This window comes from Marmota marmota, unplaced genomic scaffold (genome assembly GCF_001458135.2).
Source record: "Marmota marmota marmota unplaced genomic scaffold, marMar, whole genome shotgun sequence".
In the NCBI taxonomy this organism is placed as follows: Eukaryota; Metazoa; Chordata; class Mammalia; order Rodentia; family Sciuridae; genus Marmota; species Marmota marmota.
The window spans coordinates 33,782,830-33,805,236 of NW_025999949.1; the positions used below are offsets into that span (position 1 = coordinate 33,782,830).

The window sequence follows — 22,407 nt, forward strand, 5'->3', positions numbered from 1 at the left end:
TGAAATGAAGGGATATTAGTAATGTTTAAAAAATTAGCACAAGTTATGGGTTTAATTATACATTTAGTCCAAAACTAACAGAATAATAAATGTTCTACTTCAAATCTGGATTTTTTTTTTTCTACATAACTTTAAGCAGAAGTTTTGGGCACCCTAGACTTTGGAAATCTGCTAAGTTGGAATAAAATTCTCTACTGCACATTGGGACCAGGGCAAGGGTTTTAACTAGAAGAAGGATTCTCACTGAGCACAAGAAAATAAAAGCTTGAAGAGTCTTTCCTGCTTGGTGCCTATATCTCTGGGCATCAAAGACAGGGCCTGCCAAATAATATGCACTCAAAAATTGTACAAATGGCCAGGAAGGTGAGTTCTGTGCTCTTGCAGGACAGGCTGATGAGCCTGAAAGGGAAGCTGACCCAGCATCCATTCCCAAAGGCAATCAACAGCACAAGGCATGACACAAAATAGAAGCTCAATTAACATCTGCTGAGTGAATTGAAAGCATTAGTCAGTTGGAGACAGACAATCCAGCTTCTGATTGTGTGTCTCTGAGTTTCAGATTTATCACTTAGCAGGAGATTCAAAAGTCAGGAGTCATTTCCTATGGTTGCCAGATTCCAAGTTACTGCAATTTCCAAAGAGGAGAGAGCAGGGATTCCTTTGTAGTGGAAACATGCTATGGACTTCAGATGAAGTAAGGATGGAGCTTTAACCCAATATTCATTTTCTAAATTCCTCAGCTAGTAGGTTGCACAGGAAAGCTACAGTTGTCATGATAGAAAATTGTTCTCCAAGGAAATGTTTCTTTTAATAAATACGTCCCTCTCAAATGTCCCTCTTTGTCATTGCTAATGCCTGTCCCTGGGAACCGTTGTATAGCCACCTTTGCCAGATTTTCATTTTGCTGATTATCACAAAATACTACAAAATTCAATAACATTCAAACACAATACAAGACACTTTATTAAGGGAAATACAAAATCTTGAAAGAACTGTAAAACCCATGAAGTTTAATGATAGCAAACTGACCAATCCCCTAAAGATCCTTCACAAATGTGCAGGAGCAGAGCTGTTAGGATCCAGGTTGAGGAATTCAAAAGGGTCTTAACACAGACACTATAGAAGGGGAATGAGCTGAATATTTGAGATTTGAGGTAGGTTTTCCAAAAAACTGGGAAAGCTTTTATGAGTTTGCTGTAAAAGTTAATCATGAAGAAAAAAAAATAAAAAAATTTTTAAAAGCCATTTCATGCTCTCATAAGACAGTGGAATGAATTGGACATAACTTTCCTAGGCTCATATATGAATACACAACCGTGAAACTCCATATATGTTCAACCACAATAATGGGATCAAAATTGAAATGGGTTGCACTTTATGTATGTATAATATGCCAAAATATACCCTTCTGTCATGTATACCTAAAAACATCAAAGAAAAAAAAAGATTTCATTGAAAAGACATATAAAACAATGATTTGCTCAAATAAGTAACATATAGTTGCAATTAAAAGACAGTGGGTGTCATTTTAGAAGACAAAGCAAGCTTAATTTTACATATTTCAACTTTATAGTCCTAACCCAACCTTTTTCTCAAAATCTATTGTGACATACTGTTCCCTATTTAAAGTGGGTTCCCTTTCAGTGCTATTTTAGCCATGACCAAGGGCCCTGCTTGGCAAGGTCTGGGAGACAGAACCTCACGGAGAACCCATGGAGAACCCCAGGGCTCCTGGGCTTGGCAGGGACACTAATTTCCACTGCTTGTCACCATGGCTACCCTTGAGGATACATGAGCTCAAACAGTGGGTTCCACAAAGAAAAAGAATGAGGCTGGTCTTTGGGCAGCCTGAACTGAGGGAAAAGAGAAATGCTAAAGTCATTGGTCAACATCAGGGCCATAGTTCTGCAGGAGCAGAGATATGTCTGCTTAGGAAGCCCAGTAAATGGGACAACACTCATGTTGCATGTTGTAGCCATCAGAATAAGAAGTGCAGAGGATAGCAATGTATGAACTGTTAGAACAGTAACAATAAACAAGAATTTTTAGCTGTTACTATTGTTACAGATTGCAGTCTGTTCAGAAAAATCCGGGCTTGAGTAGGTGCTTTCTGATCCTGGGCCTTTCACCATAGGACCCATTCCTATGAAAAGAAAGCCTTTACTTGAGATCCTAATCTTGAAATACGACTTCATCAGTCCTTGCCCATGTCCCTGATCCCAACCCATTCTGAGTATACTGCCCACCAGGGCCACTCCAGTGCCTCTGTATTCTCCCATTTCAGTTCATCCCTAAGCACTGTTGAGATTTCAGCCCATCCTTTAAAATAAGAGGTAGGTCCAGTGTGGTGCCATCTCCAGTAAGTATGGGCATGTGCTCAGATGTCAAGGCCAAGAGAGAAGGAGGTCTGAGTTGGACTTACTGGTGGCCCAGGATTCCCTGGAGGACCCATGAAGCCTGGAACTCCAGGATGCCCCTAGGAAACACGAGAGTTAATTCATGGAGAACTTAAATAGCTTTTTGCTGTGTTCGGATATACTTTTCAGGCAATAATCCAATGAAGACACAACAAAAAGGATCTCTTTTATACACATTGCTAGTGTTCCAATAGGTAGTAAAGGTAACTGATAATGTTTACAGAAACAATTATGTCCTGGAAATGCATTTGCTTTAAAATAATGTGAGGAGACGGTCATGGGGAAGTAGTTAAGGAAACAGTGAAAACAAGAGTGGACATAATATCTGACAGTGGTTGTGGCTGAGGACTGGGTACCTGGGGGTTTATTTTATAATACTCTCTACTGCATAGATATATTGCACTGTTCCATAACACACACACACACACGCACGCACACACACAGTTGATGCTCCGCCCTCAAGTGCAGCTCCTATCCTGCACCCGTGACCCTCACAGCAGCACTGCCAGCCTGGTGAGGTCAGGTATGTGTCCCTCACTCCCTGGGCACCTCAGAGCTGGGGACAGTGGTGGCAAGGGGCTGGTTTCCAAGGAGCACTGGCGTGAGAGGCAGAGGACAGTAAAGATGAAGAGTGAGCGGGAAGCCCACTGCAGGGCAGAGGACAGGAGCCCTTCCACCAGCAACAAGGCCACTGCAGGGAGCCCACCTGGAGCACTGGATTGGCACAAGGGGCAGGCAGGGCTCAGATGCCCAGGACAGCACGTTGGTGTCAATGTGGTGCCATCCTGAAACACGTTAGGAGAGGAGGTGCAGCAGGCCTGGGTGGGCAGTGGCAGAGCGAAGGGTGTGGGGGGCATTTTCATGTACTTTGAGAGTCCCACCACACATGCTCAGGGAATGGGGGTTGGGGGAGGGAGGAAGGGGCATGGCCCTGTGAATGCCCACCCCTTCAGGGAGCAGGAAGCAGCCTGAGAAAGGTACAAAACACAACAAGGGGAAAGAAGGCGTGCTCCTCAGGCACTGTGGGAAGAGCAGGTGACAGTGAGCCAGAGAGGCCAGGAGGGAGGTGTCCAAACGCCCTGTAAACCTCCTGCTGCCGGCAAGAGGAGGCGAGGGATGGCATCGGAGCAGCAGGCCAGACGCTGCTGGGGAGGAATCTTTCATCAAGGTGATGCATCATGAAGGAAACGGTCCTCTACCTGATCGCCTTTCTGTCCAGCCTCACCATCGGCACCACGCTCTCCTTGGCTCCCCTTGGAAGGAGAGAGAAAAAAGGAAAGAGAAGTCAGTGGGATTGTCATTGGAGCTAATGCAACAGAAAATCCTCCCCAGGCCTCCATTCACCCACCCTCCGCTCGTTTCTCAACGATCCCTCACAGGTTTCCCTCGGTGTCAGATGTAGTGGCAGCAGATAAAACAAGGTCTGGCTGAGGGGCAGCTGGAGTCAGTGCTTAACCGGGTTTTGGGTACCATGGGGGGGCATCCAAGAATGGGTCTGGGAAGGTGGCTGGGTCCCACTGGTGAAGGTGCAGGGTGTCAGCTCCTGAATCGGGATTTAGCTGTAGACACTGGATATCTGGAAGGTTTGGGTGCCCTAGGTCTTAGCTATGGTGGGCTAGAGGGTCCAGGCTGGGGAGACGAGAAGCATTCAGGAGGAAACTGGGCACCTTGGGAGTGAGTAGGCAAGAGCGGGACCAACAGCTGGTGGGCTCTGCCGTAGGGTGGAGAAGGGGAGAAGAGAGGGTGGCAGACGGGGACGCTGCTCCCTGGATTCTGGGGAAGGCTTCTCTAGATGCTCTCACTCTTTTCCTTATGAGCTGTGGGACCTTGAGCAGCCACTCAAGTCCTCAGAGTAGTGGACTTTTTTTACCAGAAAAAGAAATTAAAGAGGTGACCCCATGAAGGCAAGCAGACCATCCGTGGCAAACACAGAGCTCAGAGCAGGGAGAGCGCACGAATCCCCGTGTGATCACTGTGTTTGCTATTTTGCACCTTAATCTTTACTGAGTGTCACTGAACAAGGTGCCCCGAGTCTGTCTCCTTCTTCTAAATGGGAATAATAACAATGGTATCTTTGTTGTGGGAATTAACTGACCTAAAATCTACAAAGTGCTTGGATTAGTGACAGGCTCAGGGTTGGCACTCCATATCCACTATCTACCATCATGTCTTATCATCGTCACCAGATCATCATCTTCACCACCATTATCATAATCACCCTAACCATCATCATCATTGTCCCCACCACCGTCATTGTCACCATCGCCATCATCACCACCACTATTGTCACTGTCACCATCATCACCACTACCTTAGTCATTGTCACCACTGCCATCATGACTCTCTTCTGATCACCTGTCACTACTCATCATTATTGTCACCACCATCACCATCATGACCCTCCTTTCATTATCATGTCATCAAGACACTCAGAATAAATAAACTATCAAAAATATCTTTATTGACTAACCGTAAAAGTACCATTCAAAGGTTCCAATGTCCTAACTCTCACTCATCCTGGACCTACATGTACTGTGTTAACAAATGTATTTCGGTAAAATGTTATTAAATAGAACATTACAGTTTCTTTAAAATAATGCATTCTGCAGTAAAATAAGTCCTTGGCAGCGAGTCACTCTTGGCTCCAGTTCCATTCCTAGTGCTCCTTGTCTTGGCGTCTTGAGCAGCTCACGCCCCCGCTCAGGTCTGTTAGTTCATCCAGTAAGTGAAGGGTGGTGGGCAGTCTGTGTGGGTCCTCTGGGTCCAGACCCCGCAGTTCTCTCACAGAGACATCAGGCCACAGCAGTTCACTGGTGGAAGACCACCCGAGGACACTCCCTCCCTTCGTCCCCAAGGGTGTTGGGTGGCAGGAGGTGGTTAGGTGAGCTGATGCCTATGACAGGCTAAATGCCATTGTTTAGAAGAGGATAAAAGGGGTTTGTAGGGGACAGCATTATTCCAACAGTTTTGCATGTGATCATGTCTACTGTTTCTGAATCAATAAAGCTGGTGCACCGTCTGCATGCTGCTTTATAATCAATGAAAAGAGGTGGCATCCAGTAGCACACCGCTTCCCTGACATTTAGGACAATTGCCTCAAAGTAAGCGCTTTCCTTTCAAATTCCAGTCCTTGGTCTGGCTTTCAAGTGGTTTGAACACCCACCTGGGAACAATGGAAATGTCAGGGGCTCAGGATCCCCACAGTTGTCTTGCCTCCCTGCCCACCGCAGCCAAAGATCAAAGCAAACACAACCACCTTCAAGCCTGACTCATTTCCTTCCAGAGAGGGGACTGACATTTACAGAGCCCCTATGTTGCCAGGCACTCTGCCAGGGCTTTCCATATGAAATCTCATTAAATATATGCCTTTATTTATATCCTGAGCTGATACCAAAAATATTCAATATATTTATGATCTCTAACTTGGCCAATAAGTCTTCTTTCAACATAGGGGTTATTAACAGAATGTTAGATTTAAAAAAAAAAAAAATCGAAGACCAGACAGGTGAAGGCATTCACCTGAGGTCACACAGCTAAAAAAAAGCAAGGTCTGAAATCTGATCCAGACAAGTCTGTCTGATTATCAAATAGCCAAGCTGTCTCTCCCTGATGAGTTACTTTCCTGAAGGTTCCCTAAGCCATGATGCTTGGTCCTACTCGTTTGTTTGTTTGTTTGTTTACTATTATAATATTACAGTTATACATAATATTGGGATTCATTTTGAAATTATGATACCAGCATGGAACATAATTTGCTCCACTTCAGTCCCCAGTACTTCCCCTTTCTCTCTCCTTCTCCCACCCCTATTCCATTTCCTCTACTCTACTGGTCTTTCTTTCATTTATTTATAGTTTTTAAAATTAATGCAATATAGAGATATGTAAGGAGAAATTCACAGGGGGAATATCTGATCAGGCTCACTTCACCTTCCTCCCTTCTCCTGTTCCTTCCCCACCCTTCCCTGACCACTGATCTCCACTGGTTTGGGTTCCATGATGTTAAGAGCACTGGCTTTGTAGTCGGGAAGGCTGACTGAGATGCTGAGCACAGGTCAGGCTCCTTGTTACACACACAGGGTACAACGATCAATAAAAAAGATGAAAGACCCCGTGTGCCTGGAATGTTTACTCCAGGGAGATTGCCAGTTCACGTTCAGGTCTCTCAGAGTGTTTGCTGAGGAGCCCTGGGAAAGTCTTAAGTCCTCCAGTTGAAAATAAGAGAACAGAGACCCCTTTCTTCTGTAGAATTCTTCAGAAAACTTGTCACGGAGACTTCCTTCTCTGCTTCCTTGAGATGTATGTGAATCCTTTTCAAAGCTCAATATGTCTTTTGCCTGAAATATGATCCAGGAACTCAGGAATGTCTTTCTGGGGACCTTTTTGGAATATATTCAGCAAGATAACAGTTTCATTTCTCAGTTCTTGGGGGAGGGTTGGAGCCTCAGTTGGGCAGATGCCCGGCTCCACGGCCCAGCAGACCACCTGTCATAAAGAAGGGAGGCTTTTCTCTTTCCTCTGGAGAAGGCCAACTAGCGAACACAGGTGGTGATGGAAGTTACTGGGCAAATCTGGGGTGAACACACACAACAGACAGTGCGGCGGCGTCCTCACCTCGAGGACTGGTTATCCTGAGAGCCTGCTGGCAGCGGGCAGGTGCAGGACAGAATGAGGCTCCCCTTCACCTCTGCAGTCTCTGGAGCCCTGGATGCTTATTGCCTCTGGTTTAATGCAGATACATTATTAAATTATTTTTCTTTCTCTTCTACCTTTGTGAAAGGTTTTCTGGTTTGGAAAACAATTCCATTTGCTTCTAATTACACTTATATACTTTAATATAAATAAGATTATAAATTAATATAAATAACAATGAGAAAATTATGATTTCTAAATTGCATTTTTAATTATCTAGAGGTCACTTTTATACTAGGAGTTCTGTGAGAATGTCAGCCTTTGTGAACAGGTAATTCTCTGAGGGGTTTACAAACCATTGAGTTCAGGGTCTAAACTTGGCAAAGGGTAAGTCTCTGCTATTCTCAAAGCAAACTCTGTCTCTAAATTTTACATACCATTTCACTGTCTGGAAAAGCTTCTCCTTTCACTGTCTGACAAATCCCTGCCCAACCCTTGCACACAACTAAAACCCCACCTCCTCCTGGTGGCTTTTAGAGGCTAGCACTTGTCCCACAGGTCAGTTTCCTATAGTCATTCCTTCTTCCCCCAACTCTGTTGTGGTTGCTATTAGCTCAACTGGAGCAAGAGTTCTAAGGCCCCCTAGGAGTGGCCTGTATTAAACACTCCCACAGCTTTCTCAATCTCTGTCATTTAGTCCTCTTATTTTCTTTGTGTGTTAGGATACACATTCTTTTATAGATGAGGGACCTAAAGTTCAGAGAAGTCAAACATATGCCCAAGTCCTATAATTAGTAATTAGCTACACAAACTAACAAATGGCAAAGCAGGCCGGAGAGCTACTGGCTTCCAAGTCCAGGCCTGGCCCAAGACTCTGAAGACCTCCACCCTCAGTGTGACTTTTGTGAGAGTCGCTCATCAGCCTGTTGGTCTTCTTCTCCATCAGACCCCAGAAGGTAAAGTGCAAATTTGACCTTTCTCCATACCTCCTGACTGGGGAGGAAACTGTTTAAGGGGATGATGGTGACAGTCTTTCAGGATGGAGTCAGCGATGGGTGGGGGGAGATGCCTGCCCCTGGAGAGAGCATGGGGCACATGATTGTGCACAGAATGGTACCTGTGGCCCTTTCTGGCAGTGCCAATAGAAGCAGTTATTTCTGAATCCCAGAAACATCCAGAACCTCCATGAGAGGATTTCTCTCCTCAGAGTGTTTCCAGGTCCACCACAGACTCCCTTTAGACCCCATTACCTGGTGAGTGAATGTGCAATGAGAGAAAATGAAATGCTTCCCATGGTGGATAGAATAATCATCACCTCCGATGTGAGAGAGCCTTTACATCACAGAAGAACTTGCTTTCAGGTTCCTCCCTGTGAATACCACCCCATTCCTTCTTCCTCCTCCCATGGACTGTAATTACAGCAGCCACCATTTCCAGACTCTGTGCCTTAAAGGCAGTGTTTGGTGCAGTTTTAAACCCCTAGGATGCAGCTCTGTAACTAACCATGGCATTGATTTTCCCAGCCCCAACCCATAGAGAGGGCAGCTGCAAACCTGCAAAAGAAAGCTTAGATAAGCTGCTTCCCAGGTACCCAGTAATATCTACAAACAAATGAACCAAGCCCTCTTGAAAACACACATGGCCAGTGAACACTCAAGGCCTTCAGTTACAGAATGATGCTAAGAGTGGTCATAAAAACTCTGTCACTAATACAGTAACTGGGGTACAGTAACAGAGTTTACAAAGTCATCTTTGTCTTCATGAGTTCAGCAGAGATCTGTGGCATGGTTTGAATGAAGAACACAGAAATTGGCAGGTGTTTGAAACCAAGACACAAACCCGTGAGCATGCAGAGGAGCCATTAATCCCTCTGAGACTCATTTGCCCAATAATAAATAGTGATAAGGGGAAGAAGCTATTTACAGGGAGGGACATCATCAGAGTCACATAGACTAATCCATTGTCCTACGCCAGGAGCTGTCCTTGGTGCTGATGCTGACAGAGGTATAATGGAATGCTAACTAGTGGGGTCCTGAAGATAAACCAGCAGGGTAGACCTCTGTTGTGTTACCTACAGGTTGTAGTCTGACATGTACTCTTGCTAAACCTTCCTTTACTTATCTGTAAGTCGGATGACATCTCTACCTCCCAGGACTGCTGATCATGCAGGAGGCCATGCTGTAAAGCACACAGTGACCCTCTGTGGGCTGCACGCAGCAGCTTTGGAGAGCTCATTGTGGAGGGTGGACTCTGAGCCCCAAGAGCAGCTCAAGGTCACCATCAACTCTGAGTAGAGAAGCAAGAGCCCTGTCTTTCAGATACAGCACTAAGTTTTGTTTTCCTAGATGGGAGTTTTCTTCAGTTTCTCAGAATATTTAAAAGAATAAACCCTTCTTTTTGGCAAATTGAAAGGAATTACACAAAAAGCCACTATCCCAAATCATCAGCCCTTCATGTAGGCCTGGGCTGATGGAGAAAACACTCCATATTTTTTTTTTTAATATTTATTGTTTAGTTTTCGGCAGACACAACATCTTTGTTTGTATGTGGTGCTGAGGATCGAACCCGGGCCGCACGCATGCTAGGCAAGCGCGCTACCGCTTGAGCCACATCCCCAGCCCAACACTCCATATTTTCTGGAGAAAACTCTTCATCTGTGTTATTGATTTGCTTTTGTTTCTCTGAATAAGGGTAATCTCTTCACAAAGGCCAAGCCCAGCAGCCAGGAAGCTGACAGCAAAGGCACTTAAGGATCAACTGGAATTACAGGCCCACAGAATTCTCCAGGCAGGAGCTGAGCCTCTAGCAGTGACCCCAGAAGGGAAGGGTGATACAGAGAGAGTGGCAGACATTGGATGTTGCTGCGCTTCCTTGGTGACTCCCAAGCAGGCACTGCCCTGGGCAAAATCTCTTGTCCCACCTACACTGAGACCTGATATCTGTGGTTTTTAAAGCATAGGTCTTGGCTGTCAAAATCATCTAAATCCTCACAAAGTCTATGGATCACAAATGTTGCACATCTTAACCTGCCAACTAGGGCCCAGGAGACCTGGATATATCTCCCATCCTGATTCACCATGGATCTGGCTGTGGCCACATCACATGTTTTTGTTGTTGGTGGTGGTGGTTTGATTTCTTTGTAACAGTCACAGTTATTTCTTCAACATTGTTTCCCAGGGCTGGACTTTTAGAATAAGGCAAGAGAAGCATCAACCTTTGCTACCAAAAGCTTCAGTATCCAGGATGAATAATATTCCAATGCAATATTGTGAAAAGTCAAAATCAATGCAAAAGAATCCAAAATGGACAAGATATTAAACTGATAATAAACAAAGGGATCTTAACGGTCTGTTGTATTAGGAAAAGATGTTCAGTGGAATGTGGGATCCTGTCTTTATCCTAATCAAACTATTACATTAATTTTAAATTTAAAAATGTTGCCTTAAAGTATTATTTGCATTGGTGACAGGTTTTTGGCTTCCCCTTACACTGTATGCCCAAGACTTCAACCTCACTGTGGCCTGTCAAAGGTGTGGCCCCAGGAGCTGAAGAAGCAATAACACTGACTGAGCACCTGCAAGACTCCAGGTGTGGGCAGGAGCATCCTGCCTCCGGCTGTGCGCGGGCCTGTGGGTCGCTGCTCTTGGCTACTCCCAGCTAATGAAGAAGGAAGTGGGAAGAAGTTGAGAAATATTCCTGTGCCATGTGGCTGAGATGGGATTCCAGCTCCTACATCTTGACCTCTTCTTTTAGTGACAAGTACAATTTGCCTCCCAACCAGATGAGCCATGCTTCGTCCAGCCACGGGAAAATGCACAGGGCACAGCTGTCCCTGAGCACTGGGGCATGGTTTGGAGTAGCACCAAGGTGACTAGGCATCAGGGAGCATCCCAGGGGAGTGCCACTGATGAGGAGGGGGAACTGGAGTGGGACGTGTCCCTGCCTTCTCCTGCCCCCATGCCAACAACACCCCTGCTATCTCTTCTCAGAGCCAACCACCATCACCCACAGCAGCCAAGACATTCTCAGCCTAAGAGGGCATCCCTGCCTCTTCTGTGTCTGAATGGCTCTGAATGGCTTCTGTGCCTCCTGGCTCTGAATCCAGAGCTTGTGCTGGCTTTAAATGAGTGCCTCCCCATTCACACGAGGACCATAACACTCACTTGCATTTGTAAAACACTTTCCTAATATTTTTTAGAATTCCAAGTTGTGTATGTGTTCTATGATCAACTCTAACACATCTGGAAGCTGTTTGCATCCTTAGCAGTAGTGGGCAGTGAAGGCAGTGTCTGATCCCAAAGCTTGTGCCTTAACCAGTAGGCATCACACATGGCAATCCCTTCAGGTATTTCATCCTGAGCAGCCCTTAGGGAGTCTTAAGTGAGCAGCTGGGGCTCCATGGTTAAATTGAGCTGCCCCAGGTCACTACAATTGTCAGTGACATGTTCAGGCCTGGAACATGGGTTTCTGATTTTAAGACCACATTTCCTCTACAGCTGCCATGACTCTTCCTCAAACTTAGATGAACCAGCAAGATGAGCAGAATGGACACATAGAGATATACATGAAGTCTCACTGACCTGTGGTCCAGCTACTCCTGGGGGCCCAGGCAGGCCTTGGGGCCCAGCATCTCCCTGTAGCAGGAACCAAGGGGAAGAAAAAAAAATAAGAATGAGTGTCTAGGGCCCATGTCAGAGTCATCACCAAGCCACAGACCTTGCATACCTGATCACTGATCCATGAGATGCCCCTGCATCCAACCCTGACTCCAGAATCTCTAGGCAAAGGGTTTGGCAAGTGGTGGCACAAGTGTGGCTATGCCATTGTGTGCACACCACCACTGTGGCTTGTGGGTATGGCAGCCAGGAACCACGGGACTCCTCAGCTAACAGCCACAGAGCAACTGGCCTGGAAAAGTCTTTGCCGCATGGAACCTGAGATGACCTCAGCTCGAGGGTTACCCAGGAAGACCCTGAGCCAGAACAATTGGGAGTGGCCACTCCTGGATTCCTGCCCTTCAGACTTTGTGAGGAAGTAGGTGTCTGTTGTTGGGTAAATTTGGAAGGACATGAGGGATAGCCGATATGGTAAGAAGAGGAGGAGGCTATTGGAATAAGAGCTTCTGGGTTGTGTAGCATCTTGCTTGTGTGTGTGTGTGTGTGTGTCTGCATAGCTACACACACAGTATGTGCTTTGTCTTCCTTCTCTGTAATGCCAGGGATGTCAGCTGCCTGGCTCTGAAGGGGGATGCTTAGGTGGGAAGATGGTGTTTTCCGGCCACCTTCCAGGCCCTGCCAGGAGTGGGCATGGAGCGGTGTGCCCTTCCGAACTGCCTGAGTTGCCATTTCTGTTCATCAACATGTGATGCTTGTCTTGTCCTGGTGATGCAAGGGACCTATGGAGGAGAGTTCGGGACAGGGTTTCTCTGAAGATTTCCTTAAGTGATTTGGAGATGCTGCCCTGAGAGCCACTGAGGATGAATTCCTGGGGTGAAGACTCCTGGCATCACCCCCAAACTCTACACATCTTAATTGACCCAATCATGGTCTTCTGATTTGTTTAAAGGCAAGCCTGGGGAAAGACCACAACACAGAGGGAAAAATGGACAAACATGACCATTTACTGTCCCACATGATACAAATGCTGCAAATCAAAACAGTACTTATTTTTGATGACTTGACCATCAGGAGAGTTTAATCAAGTATTCTTAGTGGAATCAGTTTTATAATTCCTGAAATTAGAATTTAGTCTCCCTGCAGGGTTCCAGGGCTAGGGACCAGTTTCTGGTATCCTAATGCACACATGTGGAAGTATTGGCATGTTCAGGTCTGTGCAGCAGAGAGGGATACTCAAGGCCCAGAAAAGAACAAAGGGGAAATTCACATTGGCATTTGTATCTGTCCATGTAAGGGCAAATGCAAATTACATACAGAGACTTACCTCTCCTGGAAGAAGGAGACCAAGAGGCAGAATGGAGGGTCAGGTAAAGGGAGGCAATGCAGAATAAATTCTTAAAAATCATGTTATGTGCATATATAAATATACCACAGAGAACCTCACCTTTATGCATAGGTAGAAAGAATCAGTCAAATATAGATTAATACATGAGTGAAAGGAATCTAGTAGAGGAGAGGAAGGAGAATGGGAGAGGATAAGGAGGATGGAAGGAAAAGGGGTGTGATGGACTGAAGTGGATTCCAGTCATGTCTGAATTTGTTGGGATGAACCCAACTATTTTTAAAAAGAAACAAGGCAGAGACCCTCCCCAACCTCTTATCTTGGAGCATTCACTTTAGAAAGCTGTCATTGTGAGTTCTTTCTCTCTTTAGAATGTACACGAATCCTTGTAAAAGCTGTAGAAGGCATTTGCTAGCTTTATAATCTAGGAATGTGCTTCTCAAGGACCCAGGATCCATCTCTTTGGAATAAAGTCAACAAGAAAGATAATGGCTCTGTCTCCCAATTCCTGCAGTGGTAAGAGCTCTCCCCAAGTTGCAGAACTACCTCCTGTTACAGAGAAGGGAGGTATTTACCTTTCCTCTGGCCAACTAGTGACACAGATGGCCATCTGTTACTAGGTGAAGATTGGTGGCAAATGGTGTTGTTGCGTCCTCTTGAGGACTAGTCTCTGCTTATCTTGAGAACGGATGTGCACTACACAGTGTATCAGCTTGGCTAAGTAAAGAGTGAGGCTCTGACTATAAAATCTCTGAATAATACCTGTGGTGCTCTCACCTCTAATTTACTGCTTACTCATTATTAATATTTTTTTCTTTCTCTTCTACCTTTGTGGACTGGTTTTCTAAATTGCAAGTTCCATACACCCATAGAACTATCTACCCCTCATTCTGCATGAAACAGACCATGAGGTTCACAAGAACAGCTTTTCTCTTCTGAGTCCTCCCCAGTGTCCACACGTTCACTGACACATAGGACACACTTAATAGGGGTCACAAACAGGTGATGACAAAGAGATGGATGGAAGCATGGGTGGGTGGGTGGATGGGTGGGTGGAAGGAAGGAAGGCTGGATGGCGTTATGAATCTGGAGGCCTGCCTTGGTGTGGTACCTAGTGGGCAGCTGATGGCTGTTGAATGGTGAAGAAAAGGGGGAAAGGCCAGTTCTCGTTTCCAAAGAGGGAGTGATGGAGTGAAGAATGGGTGGGTAACAGCTGAATGTCCTGGGCATTCTGTCTCCTGACACCATTCTCACGACTCATTTGCATTATCTCACTTAACACTTATTGCAAGGAGAGAGGAGGGGAGGAAGAGAGGGAGGATTAGAGAGAAGGGCCTGGAGAGGGCAACTCTCCCCTGGGTGCAGGAGGTAGGCTCAGTGGGGCCAGTGAGGTACACTGGGTGCCTGCTGTGCTCCAGACTGGACCATCTGAATGACTGGATGTGAATGACCAGACATCAGCATGCCCTGGAATGTCACGGCCAACATTTCCTTAAAATGGCAAAGACTTGCAGATGCCCTCCCACCATTTCTGTAGCTCTGTCCTCTCAGCCCAATGTCCCCCATTCCCTCTCACCCCTCACAGCCTAAGTCCTTCAGAAGGCAGGAGCACCAGAAGGTTTCCACCTGCAATGACAAAGTCCAAAGTCCCCCCTTTCTCCTTACCTTTTTCCCTTCTGGGCCTTCTCTCCCTGGCTTTCCTGGAAGACCTTTGTCCCCTTTAAATCCTGGCATACCAGGGAGGCCTGGGGGGCCAGGAGGGCAATCATTGCACACATCCTGCGAGAGGAAACAGAGAAGAAATGAGTGATAGCTACTTGCAAAGTGGCCCTGGTTCCTACAACTGGATGGAGACTTTGTTTTTAGATGCCAGCAAAGATGGGAAAGAAAATGGTGGAACAAGTCATTATCCAGACACTTTGGTGTCAAAGCTTTGCATCTCAGTGCTGAATGTCTGCATTGCTGCCCTACTTTAAGCCAGCCGTACTGCTGGGAGCACGGCTGAGCAAACTATATGAAAAACGCATGGACCCGTGCACAAAAATAAATAAATAGCAGTGAAGATTTAAGACAAGCATTTAGTATTGACAAAAATGGGCTCTGTTCCTGGGTTAGAGTCAGACAGGCTGGGAGCTGAGGTCTTTGTCCTGTTTGCCAAATGGTGGTTTCTGAAGAAAGGAGGAGAAAAAGGAGCAGCAGGCGCCCACCCTCGGGACTTTCCTGCTGGGACACACAGCTGAGCTCTGACCCCGCTTAGCATTATGTTCTGCCCGAGGGGGGCATTCAGCGACTGTTCCCTGGAGTTGGGCTCGTTTTACTTCTTGAGGCAGGTAAATGCTGTCCCTGGAGGAAATCTAAAGTTCTGTCAGCCCAGGGAGTATGCCTTCTGATTTGTCTGTGTCACCGGTCGATCTTCCACTTTGGAGCACAGCATTCCCTGTCACTGGCCTCACCCTCGCCAATTTCTGGGCACAGGAGACAGTCACCTCCCCCAGTCCCTCCTTACAATGAGTTAAATGAGATAACACAAGTAAGTCATGAGAATGGTGTCAAGAGGGAGAATTCCCAGTGCATGTAGCTGTGATTATTCATTCACTATTCACTTGGTCACTCCTTCTTTGAAAAAATAGTTGCAAAGGCTCTGCTCGGTTAGGCACAGTGCTGAGCCTTGGGACCACTGTAAGCATGTGTCTTGAAGAACTCATGGCTAGTTGGGGTCAACCAACACAAAGTGGATGCACTAAGGCCTACTGAATGCACCACTGGCGGGACCTGCAAAGGCATATGGAAGTACGAGTGTTCACACTCAGTGAGGCGCCATCTCCAGTAACGGCATTCCTCAAGGTTTTCAAGCACAGAAGCAATTCCAGCCCACTCTCCTTTTACTTGTTTCACTTCCACTTAGTCTTTGAAGATTCTTTAGAAGGCTCCTACTCCAAGAAGCCCTCCAGGTGGCCTCAGGACAGGGGCAGCTCATCATCAGAAGGTCCCAGAGTTGAAGCACTTGTCTCAATGTCCAAGTGGTCTGTTTAGAACTCCGTCCTTTCCCCACCAAGCAAAATAGAAAATGTGAGTGCTTAGAGCACAGAGAAGAGTCATCTTCTCTTTGTTTGTCCAGATCATAACAAATAGTGTTCCACTGTACAACATGAGTTCAATGAATGAATGAATCAGGCAACCCAACTACCACCAATGAATTCATCAATGAACTACCTGAACTTTTGGAGTCTTGTGCCATCTTCCTTCAGCGGGTGCTCTGAGAGGCTGACTGGATTTTTTTGGAAAGTGAGGAATGCTAATTATTGGGGATGTGAAGCAAGGTAAATAAGATGAAAAAGACTGGGGTTGCTCTTGATTTTTAGAAAAGTAGCAGAGCAGGGAGGAACTCACCTATTCCTAGATGTTCTGCTATAGAACTTGAAAATGAGATGCAGCTATGAAACCCTGTGACAACTGGCAGGTGGGTGGGTAGATGGGTAGATGGATGGATGGGTAGGTGAATGGGCAGATGGATGGATGGGTGGGTGGGTAGATGGATGGATAGATGGGTGGGTGGGTGGATAATGAATGGGTAAATGGATGGGTGGTTGGATAGACAAAAGGAATAAAACTAGCTTGGTGATAGTAAGAATTTTGGCCACTGAGGTTAGGTTAGAATTGGAGTGTGTAGTGGAGATGGAGAATATTTCTTTGCAGCAACACGGATAAATAGTATCAGGAAGTTATATATGAGCAATACAAAATCTTCTTTGTTGTAATTTAAGGCAGACTGGGTCTGCCTTAGCTGTACACTATGTGAAATAATCCCCTGAAGACCAGACCTACCAGCAGCCCCTGTGTACTGGTGAGGAACTTGTAATTGGCCTACTGTCCCAGTCTGCTCAGTGAGCACAGGGTGAGACTTGGTGCCACCCACAGTCCTAGTGATGCTCTCTCTGGCTCCTGGGACCCTGCCCCCCATCACTCCTGAACACACATGCCTTCTTCTGAGAGCATTTAACACTTTCTCTGAATTCCCTGAGAGTCCTGTTTCCAACCAGGTGGGCTTGTCCAGACCCCTCGGAAACCTCTGTCCATCTGGCATCCTGGCTTCTCTCTGAGCCTCAGTCTCCTTATATATGCGATGTGGGGACCGTAAAGTCCCATGACAAGTGAGATAACGAATGGAAAATATCTGACACCGTGCCTGGAATACAGTGAATTTTAGCTGCTGCGTGTGTCATTCTGGTTTCAGTTATTATTTTACTCCTGAGAAATGCCATCTTGCCCCATTCACAGATTAAACATCGTGGGTCATCAATACTAGCTCCAAACACCTCGGCTTACAAGTTAACTCAGGGCGGTCACTCAATCTGTGAGAGTGTTTCCCCATCTGTAAATGAGCACCGTTCTCCTACTTTAGGAAACTCTGAAAATTTAAATTAGAAAATGTGTGCAAAGTGCCCAGCATGGTTCAGAGTTCATTGTATCCAGTCTATAGATGTTGGGCATCTTCTAATCTCTACTCCTCCCTTTTGTCTGAGACATTTTAAGCAAATCCAGCTGTGTCATTATAGTCAGCATTGTGCTCAGTGCAGTACAGACTGACAATAAGTACTCAGTAACTGCCTACCACCTGGAGAATGGGGCTGTTTTGTGGAAAAAAGAAGCTTCACTTCCAGGAGAGGAGATCATCTCCAGGGCATCTCATCCAACTCTTCCTGGGCATCTGAATCATTACTACAATATACCTACCAAAGGGTTGTGGAGTTCACATCTCAAAATCTCTAGACGACAGGCAGGAACTTGCTAGCTGCCTGTATTTCAACAGATAGCTGTCAGGAAGTCCTGGTTCATGCAGAGATGAAATCCGACAGCAAACAGGTTATGTGCAAAGGATGTGGAGCTGGTTGTGCTGGGTGGGAGTCTTGGCTCTCCTTCTACAGCTCTGTGGCCTATGCTAGCAACATACCCACCTGGGCCTCAGCCTCCTCATCTGTAAAATGCAGTCAGTAACAGAACACACCATAGAGCTGTTTGTGAGTTCTGAATGGAATGATGTTTATGCCAGGGATGTCTAAAGGAGACATCCTGAAGTTGGTCTCCCTGGGCACAGATCCAACCTTGGAAGTCCAATTAACAGGGACTCTTAGATGATAAATATTCTACCCAGCCAGTTTTCCAACTAGCAGAATGAGATATGTGATGTGTTAAAACTCTCTGAAAGGTACATATTCTGTACTAAAAGTTGTCTTCTCAGCAGGGGAGGACCTGCCACTGGTCACCTGGACTAGACCGCAGGCTTTGACCCACAGTATCACATCTGCAGCAGCTGGGCTGCAAGCAGAGGAAGCAGGAGAGCTCTGCAGGCCTGGCCACACCCACCCACCAGGCTACTGCTGCAGGTTTCCAGGCCCAGAGCACTGGGGGAGCTGGGAGTCTCCGGGGTCACCCCGACTGCAGGTGCTCACGTCCCTTCTGAGGTTTCAGCAGCCTGGATGAACACAGCTGCAGCCCGTAGCACTTGGGGAGTGTCTACGGACAACATATCTGTCTCGATGTCTAGCCCCGAGGTGTTGTGCTTAATCCTCAGCATTTACTCCTGTCATTATTGGCATAAATAATGTGGTTGATATCGCTGCAGGGGAGAAGGGGCAGACGCAACGTGACTGAATTATGAGATTCAGGTTCACACAATCCTGTAATAAACAAGGGATTTAATCGATAGATACTGATTTCTTGTCAAGTCTTTGACAGTGGGAAAAAACCTCTTGTCAATAAAAATCAATAATTATTGTGCTACCACTCATTTTTTAATGAAGTATATAATTTTCCATGAAGACATCTCAGTGTGTAGGGAGCTGAAAGTCCCAAACTTATGAAGAGGTTCTTGCTTTCTTTTGTTTCCCTCCAGTGTTTCTTAGAATATAAGGAATGAGGTAAGGATCACTTGCAAGAAACCCAGTGCCACACCTCCCCAAATCCAGGATCACCCCTCCCCAGAGTTAGACGAGGCTTGGAGAGACAGCCATGGTTCCTGCACACCGCTGTCCTTCTGCAACATGAATCTCCCCTTCTCCTCTCTGCACACTTACACATCTCCAGCTCCTCACTGTTGACACCTGAGGCCTTGGCTAGGCACCGGGCACCCTGGGATGCTTCATGGAGGACTCTAGCCATGTCCTGCTCTTTGCAGTTAGGATTATACTTAACTTTGGCTGAGTTATGCTCAATTTCTCAGAGCCTTTGCATCTCACAGGGAAAGCAATTGTGGTTCTAGAAACCAGGTGAGACTACACCAAGTCTGGACCCATCCCAGCTAAAAGCCTGGCAGCTGTTTCCTACACCCTGAACCTGTGCTTCTGGCCCTTGCACCAGCAGGACCATGAACAAGCTGTGTACCTCTGCCGCAGACCCTGATCAGAGCACAAGGCAGCCCCCCGTAGGCTTTAAAGCCAACCTTTACCCCAGTAAAGGTTCTCTTACATGACAGAGAACTTGAGTAGTTCCTGTGTCACAGAGTGTGTGAAATAAGAGGCATATACCAAGCGCTTAGCTAGTCCCGTCCAGAACCTTCTGCTCCATGTGTGTATTGCCCTATGATGTAGCCTCCAGCCACGATGGACATTAAGTGCTTGGAAAGGAGTTAGTGTGACCAAGCACCTGAGTGTTAATTGTATTTAATAGGTTTAAACTTAAATAGATGCATGTGGTGGCTTCCATATTGGATAATATGGATTTTAGCACGTCAGAAGGCACACAGTGAAATCTCAACACATGCTGCTGCTGTTATTGTTAATGCTATCATTTGTCTTCAGAGAAAATTACTGAGATAGCTAAAACCCCCCCATCACCATTTTCACCATTCATGCACATTTATTGTATGCTTTTACCTTAACCAAGAGATTTATGTCCCCTGGAGACAGTGGTGAAGAAGGGCCCTGTCAAAATGAAAAAAAAAAAATACATACATACATACATACATACATATGTGCGTACACATAGTACATTTCATGCATCTCCAGAAAGTGAATGGCTTTCAAGGTGTTAACTCATAACACATCTGTGCATGCATAGGAGACAATGGCCCATTTAATGTCCCCAGCCCAAGGCCACCCAAAGATGACCCTTCCAAGGTAGCCAGCTGGGACTGCTGACCCTGACCATGTCTAAATGACAGCCTTTCAGGTCCCCAGTCTCCTTCCACTGGCCCTTTCTCCTCTCCCAGTGTTCCTTCCTCTTCACCCGCATCAAAATCTGATTGTCGTACAGGTACCGTCCGCACTCTTGTGTTACGGATTTCCCAGACAGGCAACAGCAGCTGCTCTCAGTAACTAACAGCTAGTGTGAATTTAAACCAAGTCTTCAGCTCTCACAGGTGAACAGCAATTTAAACTTTCTTTACTATTTCAGGCTGGAAATCTTTAATTCTGGAAAGGAGACTTCAGAACTCAAGGGTCATTACAAAGCTTCTGAAGATGCATAAGAAGCTGCAGATTACTGAATCCACATTCAAGCCCTGAGAGTTGGATTGCGGCCTTTTATGACTGTGCCAGCCTGGAGCGGGAGACAGCGTGAAGGTTCCTTTCACATTTTGGTGTAGGGCATGCAAGGCTAGGGAGGAAAGCGGAAAGGAAAGGCAGATGTTGGAGGGAAGAAGAGTCTCTTAGGTAAGAATTGGAGATGGGCGTGCTACTTTGAGAACTTCAAATTCTGGGAAAGGAGGATTGGAGAACCTGCCCAGAAGAGGCGGCTGCCTACTGTCCCCTGCAACATGGGAAGGGGGACACACAGCTGAACTCATGGTGTGTGATTCCTTCTGAATATGCTAGAATCCAGGTGTGTGAATTGGAAGTCGCCTGGCAGCTTGGGACAGCTGGAGCCAATTTCTGGCTATTCCCCCTTTCCTGATACCCTGGGTTTTCCTTCCCATCCTGGGACCCACAACTCATCTGATGGTGGTAACCTCAGTGTGCATGAGATGATGAGTGGGGTGGCTGGAAACATGCTCATGGTGTTCTCTATGCTGAGGTGCTCAGTAAAGCCACCAACTCTCTGGGCTGCTGCAAGAAGGGGACTGGGGTCACTCTGACTTGGAGGTGGTTGAAGAAATTAATAGCACTGCTATGAGCACCCACTGAGCATGCAGTCACCAAACACAAGGTCAATGCCCTTTAGTCACTGGAGACAGGCCCTCTGGAGCAAGGCCAAGCTTGGCCATGTAATAGATTACAACTTTAATTCAAAAGGGAAAGGTTTTATTTTGAAGCCTTACATGCTTCCCTGGAAAGGTCACAATAGTAGGGCTTCAAGTTGTTTACACTGGGACATCTTTAGGTTACCAGCATTGTATTATCTGGGGAATTTTTATACTGCATTTGAGAGTTTTATATAATGAGAATGAGCCCTATTAGACATTGTGGCTGGACATTCGTCACAGGAGGAGAGTACAAGGCACGAGTCACCAGAAATGGGTGAGTTTCCAGTGTACAGTGTGGTCCTGCAGGTAGCTTCACTAAGGTCTTTCTTTGACCAACTTCTCCAAAACTCACAAGAGAAGCCTCCAGAAGGTACGTAGGAACGGGGCTGTGAAGGAGCACTGACCTGAGGATGGTGGACATGAAATGTCCATAGCCTGTCCTTTCTGCCTCCCAGGAGTCAGTGTGGATTGTTACTAGGCCCAATGGCTTGAGACAAGACGTGGCAAGAAGTGTCTGGCTCTAGAAGACCCGTCTGTGCCCACCTGGACCCTCCTTACTCCTGGTGTGCCATCCCCCTGGTGCTGGGAGTGCTGGCTGGAAACGTGAGGGAGGTCACACAGCCAGTGACTGGCCTGGGGAGGCGAAGGGCAGGCCTTATCTGAAGGCAGGGCAGCTCTGAGGCCCTGTCCATGCTCTAGACTATATATGGGATCAGGCCAGGCCAGACATGAGCTGAACACACCCCCTAGTGGGCTTTTCCCCATCATGTCCTGCTTCTCATCCTGACAGGTTTCACCTTACAGGCCCTCCTTAACCCACCACTGGGGCAAGAACCCCACCGCAGCCTCTGCTTGCAGAACAATAACCACGGGCATGAGGACTCCTGGCACAGGATTCTATGCTTCTCCCCAGGTGGGTGCTGCCATGGAAGATCCACGAGTCACTTTCTCCACCCACTGAGGATGGGCAACTGTGTTATGAAGAGTTAACACAGCAGGCCTGGGTGTCTAAACCCTGGACATTCCAAAGAAAGATCTGGCTCCTGGCTGGTCCCTGGGTATCACCTCTAAGCCTTCAGGCTGTGCTACCTGGTTAGAGCATCTTTGTTTACCCAGGGCCTTGGCCAAGGCAGGCAGTCAATGCTAACACGGTGGTTTATGGTAGGGACCTTGGCCACACAGCATCATTCTGACCTCTGGAGAGGCTGGAGGCTGAGTAATTAG

The 22,407-nt window shown here is 46.6% G+C and overlaps 1 protein-coding gene across 1 annotated transcript in view; it reads right to left on the reverse strand.

The window, feature by feature from the left end:
* Positions 1-22,407, reverse strand: part of Col22a1 (collagen type XXII alpha 1 chain) — a 208,179-nt gene that overhangs the window by 37,975 nt on the left and 147,797 nt on the right. Inside the window, exons 43-47 of the mRNA XM_015486301.2 lie at positions 19,877-19,924; positions 14,670-14,783; positions 11,627-11,680; positions 3,617-3,670; positions 2,423-2,476 (exon numbers count right to left, since the gene is read on the reverse strand). Coding sequence (XP_015341787.1) covers positions 2,423-2,476; positions 3,617-3,670; positions 11,627-11,680; positions 14,670-14,783; positions 19,877-19,924 — 324 coding nt within the window. The remainder of the gene's footprint in view (positions 1-2,422; positions 2,477-3,616; positions 3,671-11,626; positions 11,681-14,669; positions 14,784-19,876; positions 19,925-22,407) is intronic.